Raw genomic sequence first — 19,253 nt, 5'->3', positions numbered from 1 at the left:
CTCCCACAACTTCCGAAGGCAACTTCTGTTCCATGGGTTGAATGTTCTCACTGTCAGGAAATTCCTCCTTATTTCCAGGTTGAATCTCTCCTTGTCCAGTTTCCATCAATTTGGAATGGATAACATCATCACGTTATGCTAATCCAAAGCAAAGTTTTCCCCCAAAATCATCGATGGTTAAGTTGGACTATAGTTTTAAGGACTTCAAATTTATTGCAATTTTGTTTTATTCATTGTTGGTTTTAACATGTGCTGATATTGGAGCTGCCCAGAGGACAGAATCCATGTGGGCCGGTACATAAATTCTAAAACTAAATGAACTCCGGTGATTTCACGCTGAAGCAGGAATACAGGCAGTCCCCGACTTACAACCGTTCATTTAGTGACTGTTCGAAGTTACGATGGCACTGGAAAAAGTGACTTATGACTGTTTTTCACACAATCTAAATTCAGACACTTGGCAACTGACTCATAGTTACGACGGTTGGAGTCATGTGATAACTTTTTGCGCCCTTCTTACAAACAAAGCCAGATTCACTTAACAACCTAACTTAATGGCAATGATTCATTTAACAACGGTGGCAAGAAAGATCCTAAAATGGGACAAAGCTCACTTAACGAATGTTTTGCTTAGCAACAGAAATGAGGGGCGGGAGTCGATTGTGGTCATAAATTGAGGACCACCTGTATAGCCTGTCGTCTGTGCATCGCACTTTCCATTATTCCTCATCCACGGCTTTCAAATGACCATAGGAGTCACATTACGATTTAAACTTGAAGCAGAAAATTGTGTCAAGGATGTATCCATCAACATCCATTTTCGAGGAACAAGCAGGCACGACAAAGAAGCCATCAGTGAAATTCAAGGCTTGGTGAAATTTAATGCCAGAATGAAAACTTACAATACAATACAATACAATACAATAGCAGAGTTGGAAGGGACCTTGGAGGTCTTCTAGTCCAACCCCCTGCCTAGGTAGGAAACCCTATACCGTTTCAGACAAATGGCTCTCCAACATCTTCTTAAAGACTTCCAGTGTTGGGGCATTCACAACTTCTGGAGGCAACTTCTGTTCCACTGATTAATTGTTCTCACTGTCAGGAAGTTTCTCCTCAGTTCTAAGTTGCTTCTCTCCCTGATTAGTTTCCACCCATTGCTTCTTGTACGGAGATGAGAAGAAATACACCTTGGTACCTGAATGCAGCCCCATCCGTATCTTAACTGGCAAATCTGGGATATGTTTCACCCTGAAGGCTCCCACTGAGCTGAGGATATCCAGAGCCATGTTGGCGATCTCAGCCGCGTGCCTGTGGCCGTTGCGTTTCGGGAGCCCCGATGCCACCATGTAAGCATCGCCGATGGTCTCCACCTGGAAATCAAAACACCATTTGTGTTTCTAAGGGAAAATATGAGCCGGAAGTGAGAGAAAGCACCGAGATGGATGCTGGGTGATATTTCCTGTGGTTGAGCATCAGGCTGGCTCCATTTTTGTTATGGGTTTTGAAGAAGACGTTCGACAACCATTTGTCTGAAATGATATAGGGCCGTGAGGGTGAACCTATGGGGCTGTCTCTGCGGGCCAGTGCTGGCTTGCTCTTACAGTTGCTACCGGTACGCTGCTCACGGGGCCAAGCATCCTGTTCGTGCGCAATCCACCGGCCCTGTGACCCCCAGATGCTTGTTGGGGCTCGCGCAGGCGCTGAACGCTGTGCGCACATGTGCAATTGGCCGGTTGTTTTAAAAACGGGTATAGAACGCGGGCGGGAGGGTGGGCCAAACAAGCCACTGTACCGGTACACCGTCAGCTGCTCCCCACTACTACCGGTATGGCCATACCGTACCGTACCGGGAGGAACCCACCACTGGTGCCAGCACACAAGCGGTCATCCTAGGTCAGCTCCACCGTGCATGCACAATCTCCCGCCAGCCAGCTGATTTGGGGGGTTCTGCGGAGACGTGCGCGCATGCATGGGGGAAGGCAGGGGGGTCACACATGCATGCGTGGGGTGCAGGGGGGCTGCGCTCCCCCCACGCCCCGTTTTAGGTCTAGCAGGCCTCCCTGAAGCCTCTTAGGACCAAAAACGGATGTTCTCAGGAGGCTTCAGGGAGGCCTGCTAGGCCCAAAATGGGGTGCCAGGGGAGCGTGTATGCATGCGCTGGGGGGGCAAGGGGAGCAACGGGGATTGCATGTGCAAGTGGGAGGGGTGGGGCACATGGGGGGCATTGCATTTTGGGTGTGGGCACGCTTTTGGCACCCAAGCAAAACAAGGTTAGCCATATCGGGTTTCGTGCTTGAGTAGGAGGGTTGGACTAGAAGACCTCCAGGACCCCTTCCAGCTCTATTATTCTGTCCTGTTCTGTCTTTTGATGCGGTTTGGTCCTCATCTGCAACATCTAAGCAGGATTCAACCTGGGCTCAGCGGGAGATTCCAGCCCATCTCAAGGTTGTTGGCTAGATGGAGAAAGTGAAAATCAAAACCCAAAGAAGAGGATCCCCCGTTGGTCTGGAGGAAAAGAGGAAGACGAGGACCTACCTTGTAAACGTCATGATGGCCGATGACGGCGTCAAAGAGAGTGTAGAGGTCATTTAGAAGGTCCACAATCTCAATAGGCTCGCAGAGGGCGGACATGGTGGTGAAGCCGATAATGTCGCTGAAGTAGATGGTGACCTCTTCGAAGTATTCTGGCTCCACGGATGCTCCCCTGATCAGCGTTTCGGCCACGGGCCTGAAATGGCAGGAGGACACGGGTGGGGAACGGTGGCCCTGGTCAGGGTTCCGAGTAATAGATCCCATAGCAAGCAACACTCCGAGGCAAGCGGATTCCTCAGCTTTATTGGAAATATCATATTGGCACAGATGTGGTGAAAACCGACTCTGAGAGTTTCCGGGGTTTTATGACTTGTGGACTTCAACTCCCGGAATTCCTTCTATTCTACAGGATATAGAAGAGAACAGAACAGAGAATAGAAGAGAACAGAACAGAACTGAACAGAATATAGAAGAGAAATAGAAATAGAATAGAACAGAATATAGAAGAGAAAGAAATAGAATAATAGAGTAGAATATAGAAATAGAATAGTAGAAATAGAAATGAAAGAGAAGAGAAAATAGAACAGAACAGAATAGGAATAGGAAATAGAAGAGAAATAGAAATAGAATAGAAATAGAAAGAAATAGAATAATAGAATAGAATATAGAAATAGAATAGAAAGAAATAGAATAATAGAATAGAATATAGAAATAGTAGAAATAGAAATAAAAGAGAAGAGAAAATAGAACAGAATAGGAATAGCAAATAGAAGAGAAATAGAAATAGAATAGAATAGAAAGAAATAGAATAATAGAATAAAATATAGAAATAGATTAGTAGAAATAGAAATAGAATAGAATAGAAAATAGAACAGAACAGAATGGAATGGAATAGAGAATAGAAATAGAAATAGAATCTGGAAGGCATAACACAATAAAAGTAATCCTTGACTTACAATAATTTGTTTAGTGAAGTTACAACACCACCGAAAAAAGTGACTTAAAACCAGTCCCAGCATCATAGGGCTGGACGGACTGTGGAGGTCTAATTATTTATTAATGACTTAATAACCACCATAGCAATACAAGCTGTAAAAATCAGGCGAGACTCACTTAAAATGCTTGGCAAAGAAAATTCTGGTCTCGATTGTAACCATAAGTCGAGGACCACCTGAGGACCAGGCTGATTGCTTTGCACTTACAGCGGAAGCATTTGAGACAAGAGTCTGTCCGTCTTCTCTTTCTCCACCTCTAATTCTTCCGTTCTCTCTCTGATCAATTCTTCCAGGTTGCTGGAATAGTTTTCTAACATCCGCAACATGGAGTCCACGATGTTTGTCCGTTTTCCCTTGTTGAAGGTTTTGAACTTGGGGAGAAAAAGAAAGGAATTGGGGATGGATTTTGGGGTGTATTGATTATACAATACAATACAATACAATAGCAGAGTTGGAAGGGACCTTGGAGGTCTTCTAGTCCAACCCCCGCCCTAGGCAGGAAACCCTATACCGTTTCAGACAAATGGCTATCCAACATCTTCTTAAAGACTTCCAGTGTTGGGGCCTTCACAACTTCTGGAGGCAACTTCTGTTCCACTGATCAATTGTTCTGCCTGTCAGGAAGTTTCTCCTCAGTCCTAAATTGCTTCTCTCCTTGATTAGAAACAAGCTCTCCTCCCTCTCAATGCAAAATCCACTTAGACCAGAGGTGTCCAATCTATGAGCTTTATGACCCATGGACTTCAATGCGCAGAATTCCCCAGCCGGGGACTAGAACTCACTGTTTTCTGGTGGTTGGCCCAAAGTCACCCAGCCAGCTTTCATGCCTAAAGTGGGATTAGAACTCACCGTCTCCTGGTCATTGGCCCAAAGTCACCCAGCCGGCTTTCATGCCTAAGGCAGGACTAGAACTCCCCGTCTCCTGGTGATTGGCCCAAAGTCACCCAGCCAGCTTTCATGCCTAAAGTGGGATTAGAACTCACCGTCTCCTGGTCATTGGCCCAAAGTCACCCAGATGGCTTTCATGCCTAAGGTGGGACTAGAACTCCCAGTCTCCTAGTGATTGGCCCAAAGTCACCCAGCCAGCTTTCATGGCTAAAGTGGGACTAGAACTCACTGTCTCCTGGTCATTGGCCCCAAATCCCCCCAACTGGCTTTCATGCCTAAAGTGGGATTAGAACTCACCATCTCCTGGTGATTGGCCCAAAGTCACCCAGCCAGCTTTCATGCCTAAGGCAGGACTAGAACTCACCGTCTCCTGCTTTCCAGCCTGCTGCCTTAACTACTGGACCAAACCGGCTCTCAATATAATAAATAAACTCCATATAATAAATATATTAACCTGTTCAAAGATCTTGTCAAACGTCGGCCTTCGACTGGGCACTTCACTCCAGCTCTGCTTCATCAGCTGGATATATTCCAAAGGGGTATTTTCCAGCGGGACACTTGGCCGAAACAACATCTGGGGGTGCTTCAGTTTGCTTATAATCTCTGGGCCAAAGAAAAATCCCCAAAAGGATTGTTTTCATCAGAGGTTCACACACTAATAACTCTTCTCTTCCCAAGAGGACAAGCGATATAGCTTTGTGTTATTTCTCAGACACAGGAAATGGGTGAATACAACGTACAACTTAGAGGCATATGAAAACACAGTTGTCGAAGAGATGAATTCTGGGAAATGAAGTCCACAATTGCCAAGGTTGGGGAGCCCAGTTCTAAGGAAGCCTCAGGGCCATGCCTGGCTGAGGAATTCTGGGACTTGAAGTCCACCAGTCTTAAAGTTTCCAAGGTTGGGAAGCCCTTCCTTAGAAAGACAAAAGCTTCAAGAGACAGCTAGGATGCTGTCCTTGGTCCTGAAGCTCCGAATTACAGGCAGCTCCACAGTACAAGTAGTCCTTGACTTATAACCATTTGTTTACTGACCGTTTGAAGGGGAGGGAATGGGGATTTTGCAATATCCTTCCCCTGGAGTGGGGAGGGGAGGGGGATTTTGCAGTATCCTTCCCCTGCCACGCCACCCAGCCACGCCCACCAAGTCACACTCACAGAACCGATAGTAAAAGAAATTGAATTTCACCACTGAGTAGTAGTATCATGTGGGCTTGGGAATCAGGAGACAGATGGCAGGAGGGGTGACATGTTGACGAGAAGCAGATGTGAACCAGCCTTCAAGGACACCTGTCTGGGTATCCGAATGCAAAACTGCAGTGAGCGGTGGTGAAAATCTTAGCCTTTCCCAAAACATCCAAAAGGCATCCCATTGGACATTGATGGACACATGGGGGGATGGCCAGGGAAAGGGGGAAAAGTGTAACCTTTGCGCGGGGATATTCAGATCTAGCTTTGCTTTTGCTGCGACCACTTAACTTTAGCAAAAGAACCTATAAATCTAGAGAGATAGTGGTGTCGAAGCAAGTACCAAGAAAAGTTAGGGACCTAAGAAAAGAGTATCAATTCCTGACTAAATATTTGATTTAAAAAGGAGTGAATTTCAGATGGCTAATGCCAGAAGGGATATGAGCGAATTGGCAGGAGCAAAAACACAGACTGAACACGATAGATAAAGCAGAGTTATTTTATGAACAATACTTTGGGTTACAAGAGGAAGAGTGATTGAGAGAGGAAAGAGGAATTAACCATCGAGAAGAGAAAGAATGAAGAGAGCTAAGTAAAGAGCAAGAAGAGAGAGCGTTAAGAGAAGGGGCAGAGCAAGGGAGATGAAAGCACGAAGGGAGATAAGAGCAACAAGATCAACTAAACCCACAAATAAGTAAGAGATAAAAATGATTTCACTAAATATAAATGGACTACATTCTGCAATGAAAAGGAAAAGGACATTTAATAAATGAGAGAAATTAAAATGAGATAGAATATGTCTACAAGAAGTGCACATTGAAAAACAACACACAAAATTTCTGGACTACCCAAAATTTGGGAACTTATACGTGACACTTGCCTGTCAAAGTGAAAGAGGGGTCGCACTATATATCAAAAAGACAATACAACCAACTTTAGCAAAAGAACCTATCACTTCAATCAAAGGGAGTCGAGAGTCTTTCTTTTCTAAACGTCTACGTTGGGGCAGGACTGACAGTAGCTCACCTTCAGCTGTCAGTTCCATCGTGCAATAGGGAGGCCCTCGGAGAATTACTTCTTGCAGAATAATGGCAAAACTAAACACATCGCCTTGCAAGGTCCCTTTGGGGTTCACTTCAGGCTCTCTCAGTAATTCAGGAGCGGTCCAGAGCAATTCTGAGAAAAAGAAAAGAAAATCAAAACGTCCCAGTGATCACGTGACCAAAATTCAGGTGCTTAGCAACTGGTTCATACTTATGTCCGTTGCTGTGTCCCAAGGTCACATGATCCCCTTTTGCAACCTCCTGACAGGCAATGGGGAAGCCAGATTCACTTAACAATCGGGTTACTAACTTAGCAACTGCAGTGACTCAGTTGTTTTTTTGACTCAAAGGCCATAAAGGTAAAGGTTCCCCTCGCACATATGTGCTAAGTCGTTCCCGACTCTGGGGGCAATGCTCATCTCCGTTTCAAAGCCGAAGAGCCAGCGCTGTCCGAAGACGTCTCCGTGGTCATGTGGCCGGCATGACTCAACGCCGAAGGAGCACTGAACGCTGTTTCCTTCCCACCAAAGGTGGTCCCTATTTTTCTACTTGCATTTTTTACGTGCTTTCAAACTGCTAGGATGGCAGAAGCTGGGACAAGTCACGGGAGCTCACTCCGTTATGCGGCACTAGGGATTCGAACTGCCGAACTGCTGGCCTTTCTGATCGACAACTGAGCCATTAAGCCACCTCGTCCCTTTGTCCAATGTCATAAAGTGGGGTAAAAACTCACTTAACCAATGTCTCACTTAACAACAGAAATCGGAGGCTCAATTGTGGCCATAAGTCGAGGACTCCATGTAAATAGACAGAAAGAGAATAAGAGAGATACCTTCTGCAGAGGCCTGATTTTGGGAGATGCCCTGGGCTGCCATTAGCTCACCGTAGCCATAGTCAGTGATTTTCAACACAAACCGTCCATCCACCACACAGTTGCGAGATTTCAGGCGCCCGTGGCAAGTCTCCTGATTGTGTAAGTATTTCATGCCCTGGAAAAGATTTTTTGTGTGTGTGCATTTTCCTCTTTGGCCAATAGAAGAAACACGGAAGAAAAAATAAACTAACCTTCAGAAATCGGCCCAGAAGAACATCTAGAACAAGGAGAAGGGGAAAAGGAGAAAGAAAAAGGATTGAAGGAAGAAGAAGGAGAAGAAAAAGAGATGGAAAATGAAAAGTACTTAGGTGATTATAGTGGGATTTACACTTATATACCAAAAGGAGACAAGGTGGAAGTTACCTCCCAAAAGGGGGAAAATAGCAAAGGTGGGATGAATGGGGAAAGATGGGGGGGGGGGAATTGTGGAGTGATACTAAAACAACAGAATTAAAAAGAAGAAAGATTGGAAAGAAAAAACATAGAAATTGTAAGATTAAGAAAAAGAAAAAAATAGGTAGATGGGTGGAGAGAAGAGAATATGGGAGAAGTGAAGTTTCTGAGAGACTAAGAGAAAATGGTTGAAAGGAGGAAAGAAAGAAAGAAAGAAAGAAAGAAAGAAAGAAAGAAAGAAAGAAAGAAAGAAAGAAAGAAAGAAAGAAAAGGATTCACTAGTAGAATAGAATGAAATTTGGTAAATACAGCCAACGGTATAGATTCAATATGATGGGAGGGAAATAGATTAATAGTATTACTTGTGAAAAATTAATAAAATGAAATGTTCATTGCTTAAAGTTAAATTTGAGGATATATGTTATTAAGAGTAAAACAGAAGAATAGATGGAAATGATATGTTAAATTTGATTAATTTGGAGAGGCAAATAATTATATTGTTTAAATATTAAGAAGAAATTAGAGTTAGGCTGGAAAATATGAAATGAAAATAAGATAACTGAAATGTGAAATGAAAATATGATGTAAAATGAAAATATGATTAAAATGAAAATATGATGTAAAAAGAAATATGCATAAAAGAAAACAGAAAGCTGTAAAAGTGTACCGGTAATTGTGATTTTAATGTTTGGCAAAACCTCTGGAGGCAAGCTGTTCCACTGATGAATTGTTCTAACTGTCAGGAAATTTCTCCTCAGTTCTAAGTTGCTTCTCTCCTTGATTAGTTTCCACCCATTGCTTCTTGTTCTACCCTCAGGTGCCTTGGAGAATAGTTTGACTCCCTCTTCTTTGTGGCAACCCCTGAGATATTGGAAGACTGCTATCATGTCTCCCCAGTCCTTCTTTCTATTAAACTAGTCATACCCAGTTCCTGCAACCGTTCTTCATATGTTTTAGTCTCCAGTCCCCTAATCCTCTTAGTTGCTCTTCTCTGCACTCTTTCTAGAGTCTCCACATCTTTTCTACATCGTGGCGACCAGAACTGAATGGCATATTCCAAGTGTGGCCTTCCCAAGGCCTTATAAAATGGTATTAACCCTTCACGTGATCTTGATTCTCTCCCTCTGTTGATGCAGCCTAGAACTGGGTTGGCTTTTTTGGCAGCTGCTGCCCATGGCTGGCTCCTATTTAAATGGTTGTCCACTAGGACTCCAAGATCCCTTTCACAGTTACTACTGTTGAGCGAGGTGCCACCTATACTGTACACGTGCATTTGGTTTTCATTGCCTAAATGTAGAACTTTACGGCAACAGAAAATCAAGAAATTAGAAAGAGACTTACTTTAATTAAATCCAACAAAAGGGAAGATTTAAACATCCAGTCCAGCTTTATGTCCATGTTTTGTAGCAAGTCCTGGAGACTTCCCCTGGAGCAGAAGTCCATCACAACTGCAGAGAGACCTGTGTCGGATAAAAGTCCTAGAAACGGGTTCACATTTTCATGGCGTAACTCCCTCATCTGCAAACAAATCGAAAAGGAAGAGAATGAGGAGAAACACCGGGTTAAGGACACAATTTGCACTCTCCCTAAATGTTTTGATCCAGGCTTCCCAAGATCATGAAGCCGACTCCTCGTCCCGATAAAACCCCTTTTATTTCAGTTAAAGGGAATTCCTCTCCAGCAAAGTCCCGGCCGACAATCTTTCATGAGATTTCACAACTACAGACCTTTATCAGACTTGGAGAACTGCCAGGCCGATATCTTCTAAACGCCAAGCTGTAGCAGCAATTCCTTGGCAAGAAGTCAGGAACAGATCTTCACCCTCATGAACTGAACTCCTGCAAACTCCACTCCCCTGTTGCTCCTATTTATTCCTCATGGGAGGCGCCATTCACCGTCCACCTGTGCCTTTACTCCCTAGTCGGCCGTTGTTCCTTAGCTGTTTCCTTCTCCTGGCAGCTCTGCGCATGCGCACACTGGGAACAGGCTCCAGCTGTTCTTCTGCCCCACTGATCTCCGACTCTGAGGCAGCTGATAACTGTTGGACGGCCCTGGCCCCACCTCTGCCTCCGACGCAGAGCCTGCATCAGAGCCTTCCGCACCTCCAGGACTGGCCCATCTTCCTCCCCAACCTCCTCACTGTCCGAATCTGCTGCTAGCTCATCTGGCCACTGGCGGGCCACAACATTATCTACGTACCTTGGTAAGCACATGGGCTGCACATTGCTTCCATTCAGTGTTCCCTGTAGTCTGGAGTTTTTTCAGCCATACCCAGTCTCCCTGTCCAAGCAGAGCAAGATTTTTTAAACCAAAGTCCACATAACTATGGGTAGTCCTCGACTTATTTGTTAAATCACTAAGGGAGCGGCGCCTGATTTTACAACTGTGTTCTCTGAGGCCATTGCACTCCTTGTTAAACAAATCTGGTTCTGCCAATCAGCTTTCCTTGTCAGAAGATCCCTGGGAAGTCACCAAGGGTGATCCCACGATCCTGGACATTGCAATTGTTGTAAATACATGGGGTTGCTGGTCACTTGAATCGGGACACTTTGACAGTTGTGAGACCCATTCATAATCCATGTCGCTTGGATGCTACCAAGAGAAACGGGGATTGAGCCCAGACAAAGAAAATAACTTGAGAAAACACCTCAGACTGGCCCCTCCCTAGTTTGCTTCATGCTCTTTTGGGAAGCCTCGGCCAGAACCAAAATACCCATTGCTCATATTTTATCAAGGTCCCCCTTACCTCATACACAGCCACATTCGAGGTTTCGTAGGTTAGAGTCGTGCTTTTCACCGACAATGAGTGAGTCACGGATCTCAGGCTGTGGACTTCAGAGCAGCTCCTCGATTCGCTGAGGTTGTCCAGGGTTAACCTCTGCAGAGGCAAGCAGGGACAGCCAGAAATGGAGCAAAGGTGGAAGCCAGTGGGGGAAAGAACATGTATAGGCAGTCCTCGGTTTACAGACATTCATTTAGTGACCATTCGAACTTACAACGGCACTGAAAAATGGGACTTAAATGGCCCCCTACGCCCCATTTTTGATCCCAGGAGGCTTCAGGGAGGCCTGCTAGGCCCAAAACAGGACACGTGTGGGGGTCGCGCAAGCATGCGCAGGGGTTGTGTGGCACACGGGGGGGGGATGTCACACGCGCATTGCATTATGGGGTGGGCTCACGCATGCATCACTGACTTTCCAACCTAATATGCCAAAGGTGCTTTTTTTCCAAGAGGCAACTGGAGTTTCTGATTTCTCCTTGAAGACATTTCACTCCTCATCTGAGAAGCTTCTTCGGCTCTGACTGGATGGTGGGGAAGGGAAGGACTGAAACTCCTTGCAGACAGCTGGTCATCTGCATCCTTCTAGAGCAGGGGTGTCAAACTTGATTCCATTGAGGGCCCCATCAGGGGGCAGGGATGAGTGGACAGGGTGGGCGTGGCCAGCATGATGTCACTCGTGTTGGGGGAGTGGCACCTGGGGTGTCCTGAATGCTCTGCCAGTGAAAACAGGCTCCCGAGTTCCGTTTTTGGCTGGGACAGCCTCCAGCAGCCCTCTGCCAGCAAAAATGGAGTTCAGGGGGCTGCGCGCGGCCCGCACAAGGACCGTTTTCAGCTAGGACAGCCTCCTGCATCCTTCTGCCAGCAAAAATGGAGTTCAGGGGGCTGCGCGCGGCCCGCACAAGGACCGTTTTCAGCTAGGACAGCCTCCAGTAGCCCTCTGCCAGAGAAAACGGCGCTCAGGAGGGGCGCACATGGTCCTTGCTAGCTCCATTTTCATTGGCAAAGGCATTGCGGGCCGGTCCTTCACTGTTTCCAGGGCAGCCCCAAGGGCCAGATCTAAGCACCTGACAGGCCTTGAGTTTGACACCCCTGTTTTAGAGGGTCATTGAGGCCACCTGGAGATTTGTCTGCATCCTCAGGGTCACCTGAGTGGTACAAATGTGTGTGGAGCCTTCTTGGAACTACTGAAAGGATCTGTGTTGTAGACTGGAGATAGACGATGTCGTATCCTCCCCCCTCTGTTGAGAGAGGGCTGTTCAGTTTTAATATAGATGGCCTCTTTGACCCCTCTTTCCAACCCTGGGTCTTCTCTGTCCAAAATGCGGAGTTTGCTGTCTTCCAACGAGTGGCCTGCATCTTTTTAAGAGCTGAAGAAGCCTCTTGGATGAGAAGCGAAATGTCTTCAAAGAAAAAACAAAAAAGTCCCGTGGCCTCTTGAACCCCCCAAAAAAAAACCACCTTTGAGATCGCAGGAAGTTAAAACCCACCCCTCTGCTAGAAAAAAATGAAATATTCCTGGGAAAGATTAAGAAGGCAGAATATTATATTTTCCCTGGGTCAGGAATGGAGAAACATGTTTTTTTAGGCAGGAAACAGACTCGCTCTTAATAGCCCCCACCTTTGTCAATGGGCCATTGAAAGGCCTGGGCCCGTCTATTCTACATAACAAAGATCTCCCCCTTTCCGCTTCAGTCTGATGGGATTAGGGCATGATCGTATTAGCCCTTTACCCATCTCGCCACAGGGCACCTGGGAACACAACCAAGCTTGGGACTCAAAAGACACACAGGTTAATGAAGACACACACACACACACACACACACACCCCGCCCCTAAGAGTCTGACAACCAATCAGAATATATTTCTTACACAGGAACAGGAAAGAGAGGGGTGGAGCCGAACAGAGAGTATAAAAAACCCAGGAACTCTCAGCAAACCCTTTTTCTCTCTCTCTTTTCTTCATCACCCAACATCTGGAAGCATAGGATTCCCCCTTTTGTCTTCAGGAGCTCAAGCCACCATTAAGCCATCTTTCCAAGCAGCCTCCATGTTTCCAGTGTCTTTTCCCTCACTTGGACCTGAACCCAGAAGGACGTTTCTCCCAACAGGATAACCGCGACTTAAATGACGGAGAATCTCCATAGACGGTTACCATTCTACTGATTTTGGTGTTCACGAAAGTTAGGTCATCTAAAGTCAGAAAGAGCCTCTGGGATCCTTTCGCGAATCGGCGTTTGGGGTTACTGTTTCTGGAAAAGAGATTTTAAAAATATGCATAAATCTTAGGTCCCCACCCATGGCCATATAAATGTGTATTTTTTTTTTTTACTAGCCAATAACGGGGCGTTCCCTGGGTATTTATTTATAGGAGGGGAGGGGGAAAATGTCCAGATAAAACGTAATTTCTAATGTTGGATTTCCCCCCCTTACCAGAGAGAGAAAGACCCCTTGTGGAGTACTGTGAAGCTGTTACCATGGCAACTCCACTGCGCTGTACAGTAAAAGCAATTTTACGGCAGTACAGTAGAAGCCATTTGAAGGCACAACAGGCTGTATCTTAACAGAACACCTTTATTATTTTTACAAATAACTCCAGGTAGGTGAACATATCCAACACATATCCCATCTTCTGGAGATTGACCAAAGTCTCCCAAGAGGCCTCTGGAACCCCGAAAACTCAAAGTTACAACACCGTGAAAAGTGACTCGTGACCGTTTTTCACGCTTAACAACCGTTAAGCGGCATTCCCAACGGTCACGTGATCAAAATTCGAATGCGTGGCAACTGCTTCATAATTATGACCGTTGTTGTGTTCCGAGGGATCCCATTTTGTGACTCTTTGACCAGCAAAGTCAAAAGGGGAAGCCTAATTCACTTAACAACCAAGTTACTAACTTATCAAATGCCAGGGATTCACTTAACAACCAAGGCAGGAAAGGTTGTAAAATGCGGCAAAACTCACTGAAGAAATGTCTCACTTCACAGCTAAAATGGTTCCCCTGGGCCTCCTTTTGGCTGGTAGAGTGCTGTCCAGGCCCAGAACTGGGTGCATGGGGATTGCGCATGGGCCCCCCCATACCTCATTTTGGCTGGCAGAGTACTGCAGGAGGCATCTGTCCCATCTCCCCCCCCCGCCACATGGCAGTCAGCGGAGAAGAACGACAATGCTTGAAGAAATCCAGTTTGACACCCCTGGCTTACAGTTATTCCAAGGAAAACTAGGAGATACAACCTCTTGGAGTCCAGCTGCACTGGGTTTTCCTTGGCCCTGTTAATAATTCTGCATTATTATTATTATTATTATTATTTTTCAGAGGTGAGGCCGGAAGCCAGTAAATTCTCTCTCCCGGCTCGAATTGTCAGAGGAATCCAAAGCATCTGGCTTGCAATAATTGCCCTTTAAAATTTCTTTACTTAGCACAATTTATTTCCTGGAATCATTAGCTAATTGGGCCACCCAGAAAGGCTCTTAAGAGAGAGAGAGATAAAAGATGCTACGGTCCTGCCGTGAGCAAAACCTGGAGTGGATTCCTGGTTGAGGGTGGGTTGAGATGGATTGCGCTATCGTGAAGATGGCTCTGTCTGCAGGGTGAAGTCAAAAGAGTCAAGATGGCGGCCCCCAGCAACTCGGCCGAAGCTCCGCCTGCTTTTTAAGCGCCTTTCAAACAGGCGAAGTTTTATCCCCACCGCCGCGCTTCCCATCTTAATTTTTGAATTGATCGCTTGCATTATTATAAAATATAACTAGCATATAGTTCTCGACTTACAATCATTCATTTAGTGACCGTTCAAAGTTACAATCATCATCATCTTTTCACGACCCCATAAGTGGGGTGGTGTCTGGGCAACTGGATGGAGCAAGCAGAGTGTTTACTGGCCGGATGCCCTTACCTGTCGCCAGAGCGGAGTTTTGTCCAGCAGATATATTCTCTCTTTTTAAAAAAATATTTTTTATTCAATATTTTTTAAACATTAAAATCACTGATATACAATAAATATATCACACTGATATAATCTCAGGGTGCCCAGAGAGAGAAATGTCTGCCTCTACCTAGGTTCGAACTCACAACCGACTGATTGTGAGGCAAGAGCTCCACCTCTAGGCCACCGGACCACTCCTACCATTCAAAGTTACAATGGCGTTGAAAAATGCTGACCTGATGAGGCACGTCAAGTAGAGGCCAAAGAGAAGCAGAATGACGGGTGGTGACAGTAGCAGAATCACGATCTGGAGTCCTGGATCTGGCCAAACAAACAGAGATCAAACAGCGATGGTTTAGAGTTGACCGATTTGAGTGCAAGGACAGATAGTTGTCGACTTACAACCATTCATAAGGGGGAATATTTGCAACTCAGGGGTTAAAATGTGGGGTTCCTTGGTGTTCTCGGAACTTGCTTGTTTTCCTGCAGGCGTTTCATAACCCGACTAGGGAATATCATCAGTCTAGAAGGGAGTGGGGTTTATGAGGAAGAGGAAGAGGGGTTTGCTCTCCCTTTATGTTCTCCCGCTGCCTTCTAACACTGTCTTCTTCTCCTTCTTCTTCTTCTTCTTCTTCTTCTTCTTCTTCTTCTTCTTCTTCTTCTTCTTCTTCTTCTTCTTCTTCCTCCTCCTCCTCCTCCTCCTCCTCCTCCACTCCATACTCTCTTCTAACACTGATGCTGTTACCTAGTTGTGTAATGAAATGTCTGCAAGAAAACAACCAAGCTCAGAGAGCTCCAAGATTCCCACAGTCTTCCTCCTCCTCTTCTTCCTCCTCCTCCTCCTCCTCTTCTTCTTCTTTTTCTTCCTCCTCCTCCTCCTCCTCCTCCACTCCACACTCTTTTCTAGCACTGATGATGTTCTCGTTGGGCAATGAATTCCCTGCAAGAAAACCACCAAGCTCAGAGAGCACCAAGGACCCCACAGTTGTTCTCCTCCTCCTCCTCCTCCTCCTCCTCCTCCTCCTCCTCCTCCTCCTCCTCTTCCTCTTCCTCTCCACAACCCTCCTACTTTCTACCACTGATGAAGTTACCTAGTTGGGTAATCAAACATCTGCAAGAAAACAAACAGGCTTAGCAAACACCAGCAGTCCCCCATTATTATTATTATTATTCCTCCACCTCCTCCTTCTTCTGCTCCTCCTTTTTTCTATCATGGATGACATCACTTAGTTGGGTCATGAAACATCTGCAAGAAAACCACCAAGCTCAGAGAGCCCCAAGGAGCCCTCAAGTAATTGCATTCATAGTTGGTTAGTTGCTTGGTTGGTTAGTAACCACCTTTCAGGATGTTTTAAACCAGTAATAGCGAAACTTTTCGTCTTCGCGTGCTGAAAGTGCGTGTGCACCCATAATGCAATGCGTGCCCCCCCTATGCCACCCTCATGTGCGTGTTCCCCTTGCCACGCTCTCCCACGCAAGCACATACACACACCCGCTGTCCCCCTGCCCCCTATCCATGTGCACCTGACACCCCCCACACACACACATGTGGGGCAGAGATGCAAAGCCCAGCTGGCCAGTGGGAGGTGCGTGCACGTGGAGCTAAGCTGGGCAACGGCTCATGTCCCTGCAGAGAGGGCTCTGCATGCCACCTGTGGCCAGCATGTCATAGGTTCGCCATCACAATTATAAACCATTGTTCCATTGAAGGAGAACGTCCAATTGTATGCAAAGTGGCAATTCCCGGAACTCCAGGAAATCGGGAACGGTAGTCCCTAAACAGGAAAACGAGCCAGAGAAAGCTCTTGGCATATTTCACGATCTCCTTTTAACAATTGCGTAATCCCTCGCGGGATGAAGTCTGGCAACTGAACGGAGCTGAGTGTTTGAATGGCCGGACGCCCATCCTGTTGCCAATGTGGAGTTTTGTTCAGCAGATATATTATTCTCAGTGTGGCCCGGAGAGAGAGAGAAATATCTGCCTCGACCTAGGATTGAACTCACAGCCTTCTGATTGCGAGGCGAGAGCTCCACCTCTAGGCCACCGGCCCACTCAAAGCTCGCGGCAATATTTGCAGGGTAATCATTGGGCGAATGGTTTGGTGAGATACTAACACGCAGCATCTCTTTCGCAGAGGACGCCGGGCTCAAACCAGCAAGCTGAATCGACCGGGGGGGATCTCCCCCCCGGGAAATGGATTGCCCTCCCCAGGGGCTGCATCCTGCCCGAAGATGCCTCCAGCAGGTAAGTGGGGTACAGGTGACTTCCTTTGCCATCCGTGTCCAGAATTACGTATCTGGCCAGCGGCCGTCCTTTGCTGTCGACTTGGATCCTGTGGCTGAAGCCGGCAAAGTTCAGATTTCTGACATGGTCATTTATGGTTGTTCCGGACAGTTCAGAATTTTGGGGCTGGGCTACCTTGGCTAGGACTTTGGCCAGCAGGTAGATGGCATCGTAGATGGTGCCAAAAAGTGGGGTGGCCTGCAGAGGAAATAAAGCCAGGACAACATGTTTTTAGGTATTTATTTCATTCGTCCATATCGCACCTTTATTATTTCTATAAACCACTCAAGGTGGCAAATACCAACGCACCTTTCTCCACCTGTTTTCTCCTACAGCAGGGGTGTCCAAACTTGGGAACTTTAAGACTTGTGGACTTCAACTCCCAGAATTCCCCAGCCAGCATGGCTGGCTGGGGAATTCTGGGAGTTGAACTCCACAAGTCTTAAAGTTCCCAAGTTTGGACACCCCTGTCCTACAGCAACAAGCCCGTGAGGTGGATTGGGCTGAGAGAGAGGGGAACTAGACAAAGGAACCCAGCTGGCTTTCATGGCTAAAGTGGGACTAGAACTCACCGTCTCCTGGGGATTCACCCAAAGTCACCCAGCTGGCTTTCATGCCTAAGGCGGGACTAGAACTCGCCGTCTCCTGGTGATTGGCCCAAAGTCACCCAGCTGGCTTTCATGCCTAAGGCGGGACTAGAACTCGCCGTCTCCTGGTGATTGGCCCAAAGTCACCCAGATGGCTTTCATGGCAAAGTAGGACTAGAACTCACCATCTCCTGGGGATTGGCCCAAGGTCACCCAATGCCTTAAGGCAGAACTAGAACTTCCTCTCCTGCTTCCTAGCCGGAAGCCTTAACCACTTCACCAATGATAGTTACTAGGTTCCTATCAATCGGCATAACGGGGGGCAAAACATGGTAGAAAGACCACCGATTAGTTTATCCTGGCTTAATTTCAGTGGCTGGGCATAAAGGAATATTGCTTGGGCCATGGCACCGATCCATCGAGATTAGTTAATTTCCGCCTGGAGCTACCGTGTGAATGTAGAAAAGACACGATTTCTACAACCAGGTTAATTGTATTGTGTGAAGGCAATCAGGTTGAAAATTCGCTAGGACTACGGCATCGGCGCGAATATTTTATGGCTGTACACAGAATGCAGGACTTCAAGGTAGAGTTAGCGCTCGACTTACAGCCGCTCATTTAGAGGCCATTTCAACTTACAACGGCACTGAAGAAAAGGACTTATGACCGTTTTTCACATTTATGACCGTTGCAGCATCCCTGTGATCACACGATCAAAATTCGCACACTTGGCTACTGACTGGTATTTATGACGATTGTAGTGTCCCCGGGGGGGGGGGTGATGTCATACGATCTCCTTTTGCGACCTTCTGGGAAGGTCGATTCACTTAACAACCGTCTTACTAACATAACCACTGCAGTGATTCACTTAACAACGGTGGCAAGGAAGTTTGCAAAACGAGTCAAAGCTCACCTGCCTCGCTTTAGCATCACAAATGTTGGGGCTCGATGGTGGTCCTAAGTCGAGGACTACCTTTCATTGAGACTGACCTGTTCTGGTTCCAAATCGGCTTTTATTTCTCCTTTTTCTTTGGCCGCTCGGAGAGCTTCGTAGAAAGTCCGTTCTCCAGGCTGCAAGGTAATTGTCAGCACCGCGTCGTAAGCCTTCCGGAAGGCTCCGTCGTTTCCCAGGAGGAAGTAGGAATGGTTCCCGTCGGGGAGGCTGTAGAAGAGCGTGTCGTAGGGCAGGAAGACGTACCTGCCATCTGCCAGTCCGAGTTCCTGAGCTTTGCTTAGGAAGGTCGCTTGGTCTTCCCCTCCGACGAGAGCGGACGCCATGCAGAGGAGAAGGACTGGGGGGGGGGAGGAAAGGAAGGGGTTAAAACTTTCAGCTTACACAGGAAAGGAAGGGAGATGCATAAAGCTATTGGGTTAAAATACAAACATGGTTAGAGAAAATGATACATCAGCCCGTAGAATTTAAGCCAGAGGTATTTTTATTGGGTATTCTCCCAGAGAAATATAGTACTCATGTTTGATTGTACAGATAATAACAGCAGCTAGAATTGTATTTGCACAAAATTGGAAAACAGATCAAATCGCATCGGAAGGGGAAGTAATAAAGAAGATATTAGATTATGCAGAAATGAACAGGTTGACGCTGAGAATAAAGGACAAACGTCCACAAGAAAATCACCAGGCTCAGAGAGCACCAAGGAACCCAAGCTCCAAAATAGTTGCCTCCATGGAATCTTAAAAGGTTTTGGAAGATGTTGAGATGTTGGTGGAACCTGGTCTGTCTCCATTTTGCTAGCTTCCCATCCAGA

At 46.4% G+C, this 19,253-nt stretch overlaps 1 protein-coding gene across 1 annotated transcript in view; it reads right to left on the bottom strand.

Moving 5' to 3' along the window:
- LOC309391624 (retinal guanylyl cyclase 2-like) overlaps positions 1 to 19,253 on the bottom strand; it is a 60,769-nt gene that overhangs the window by 22,389 nt on the left and 19,127 nt on the right. Inside the window, exons 6-18 of the mRNA XM_081952296.1 lie at positions 18,478 to 18,779; positions 16,732 to 17,098; positions 14,853 to 14,937; positions 12,848 to 12,944; positions 10,660 to 10,791; positions 10,113 to 10,193; positions 9,255 to 9,431; positions 7,479 to 7,635; positions 6,630 to 6,779; positions 4,870 to 5,018; positions 3,735 to 3,898; positions 2,536 to 2,728; positions 1,196 to 1,370 (exon numbers count right to left, since the gene is read on the bottom strand). Of these exons, the coding sequence (XP_081808422.1) occupies positions 1,196 to 1,370; positions 2,536 to 2,728; positions 3,735 to 3,898; positions 4,870 to 5,018; positions 6,630 to 6,779; positions 7,479 to 7,635; positions 9,255 to 9,431; positions 10,113 to 10,193; positions 10,660 to 10,791; positions 12,848 to 12,944; positions 14,853 to 14,937; positions 16,732 to 17,098; positions 18,478 to 18,779 (2,229 nt within the window). The remainder of the gene's footprint in view (positions 1 to 1,195; positions 1,371 to 2,535; positions 2,729 to 3,734; positions 3,899 to 4,869; positions 5,019 to 6,629; positions 6,780 to 7,478; positions 7,636 to 9,254; positions 9,432 to 10,112; positions 10,194 to 10,659; positions 10,792 to 12,847; positions 12,945 to 14,852; positions 14,938 to 16,731; positions 17,099 to 18,477; positions 18,780 to 19,253) is intronic.

This window comes from Natrix helvetica (genome assembly GCF_964273705.1).
Source record: "Natrix helvetica genome assembly, chromosome: 4".
NCBI lineage: Eukaryota > Metazoa > Chordata > Lepidosauria > Squamata > Natricidae > Natrix > Natrix helvetica.
This window is presented reverse-complemented; position numbering and strand designations above follow the sequence as displayed.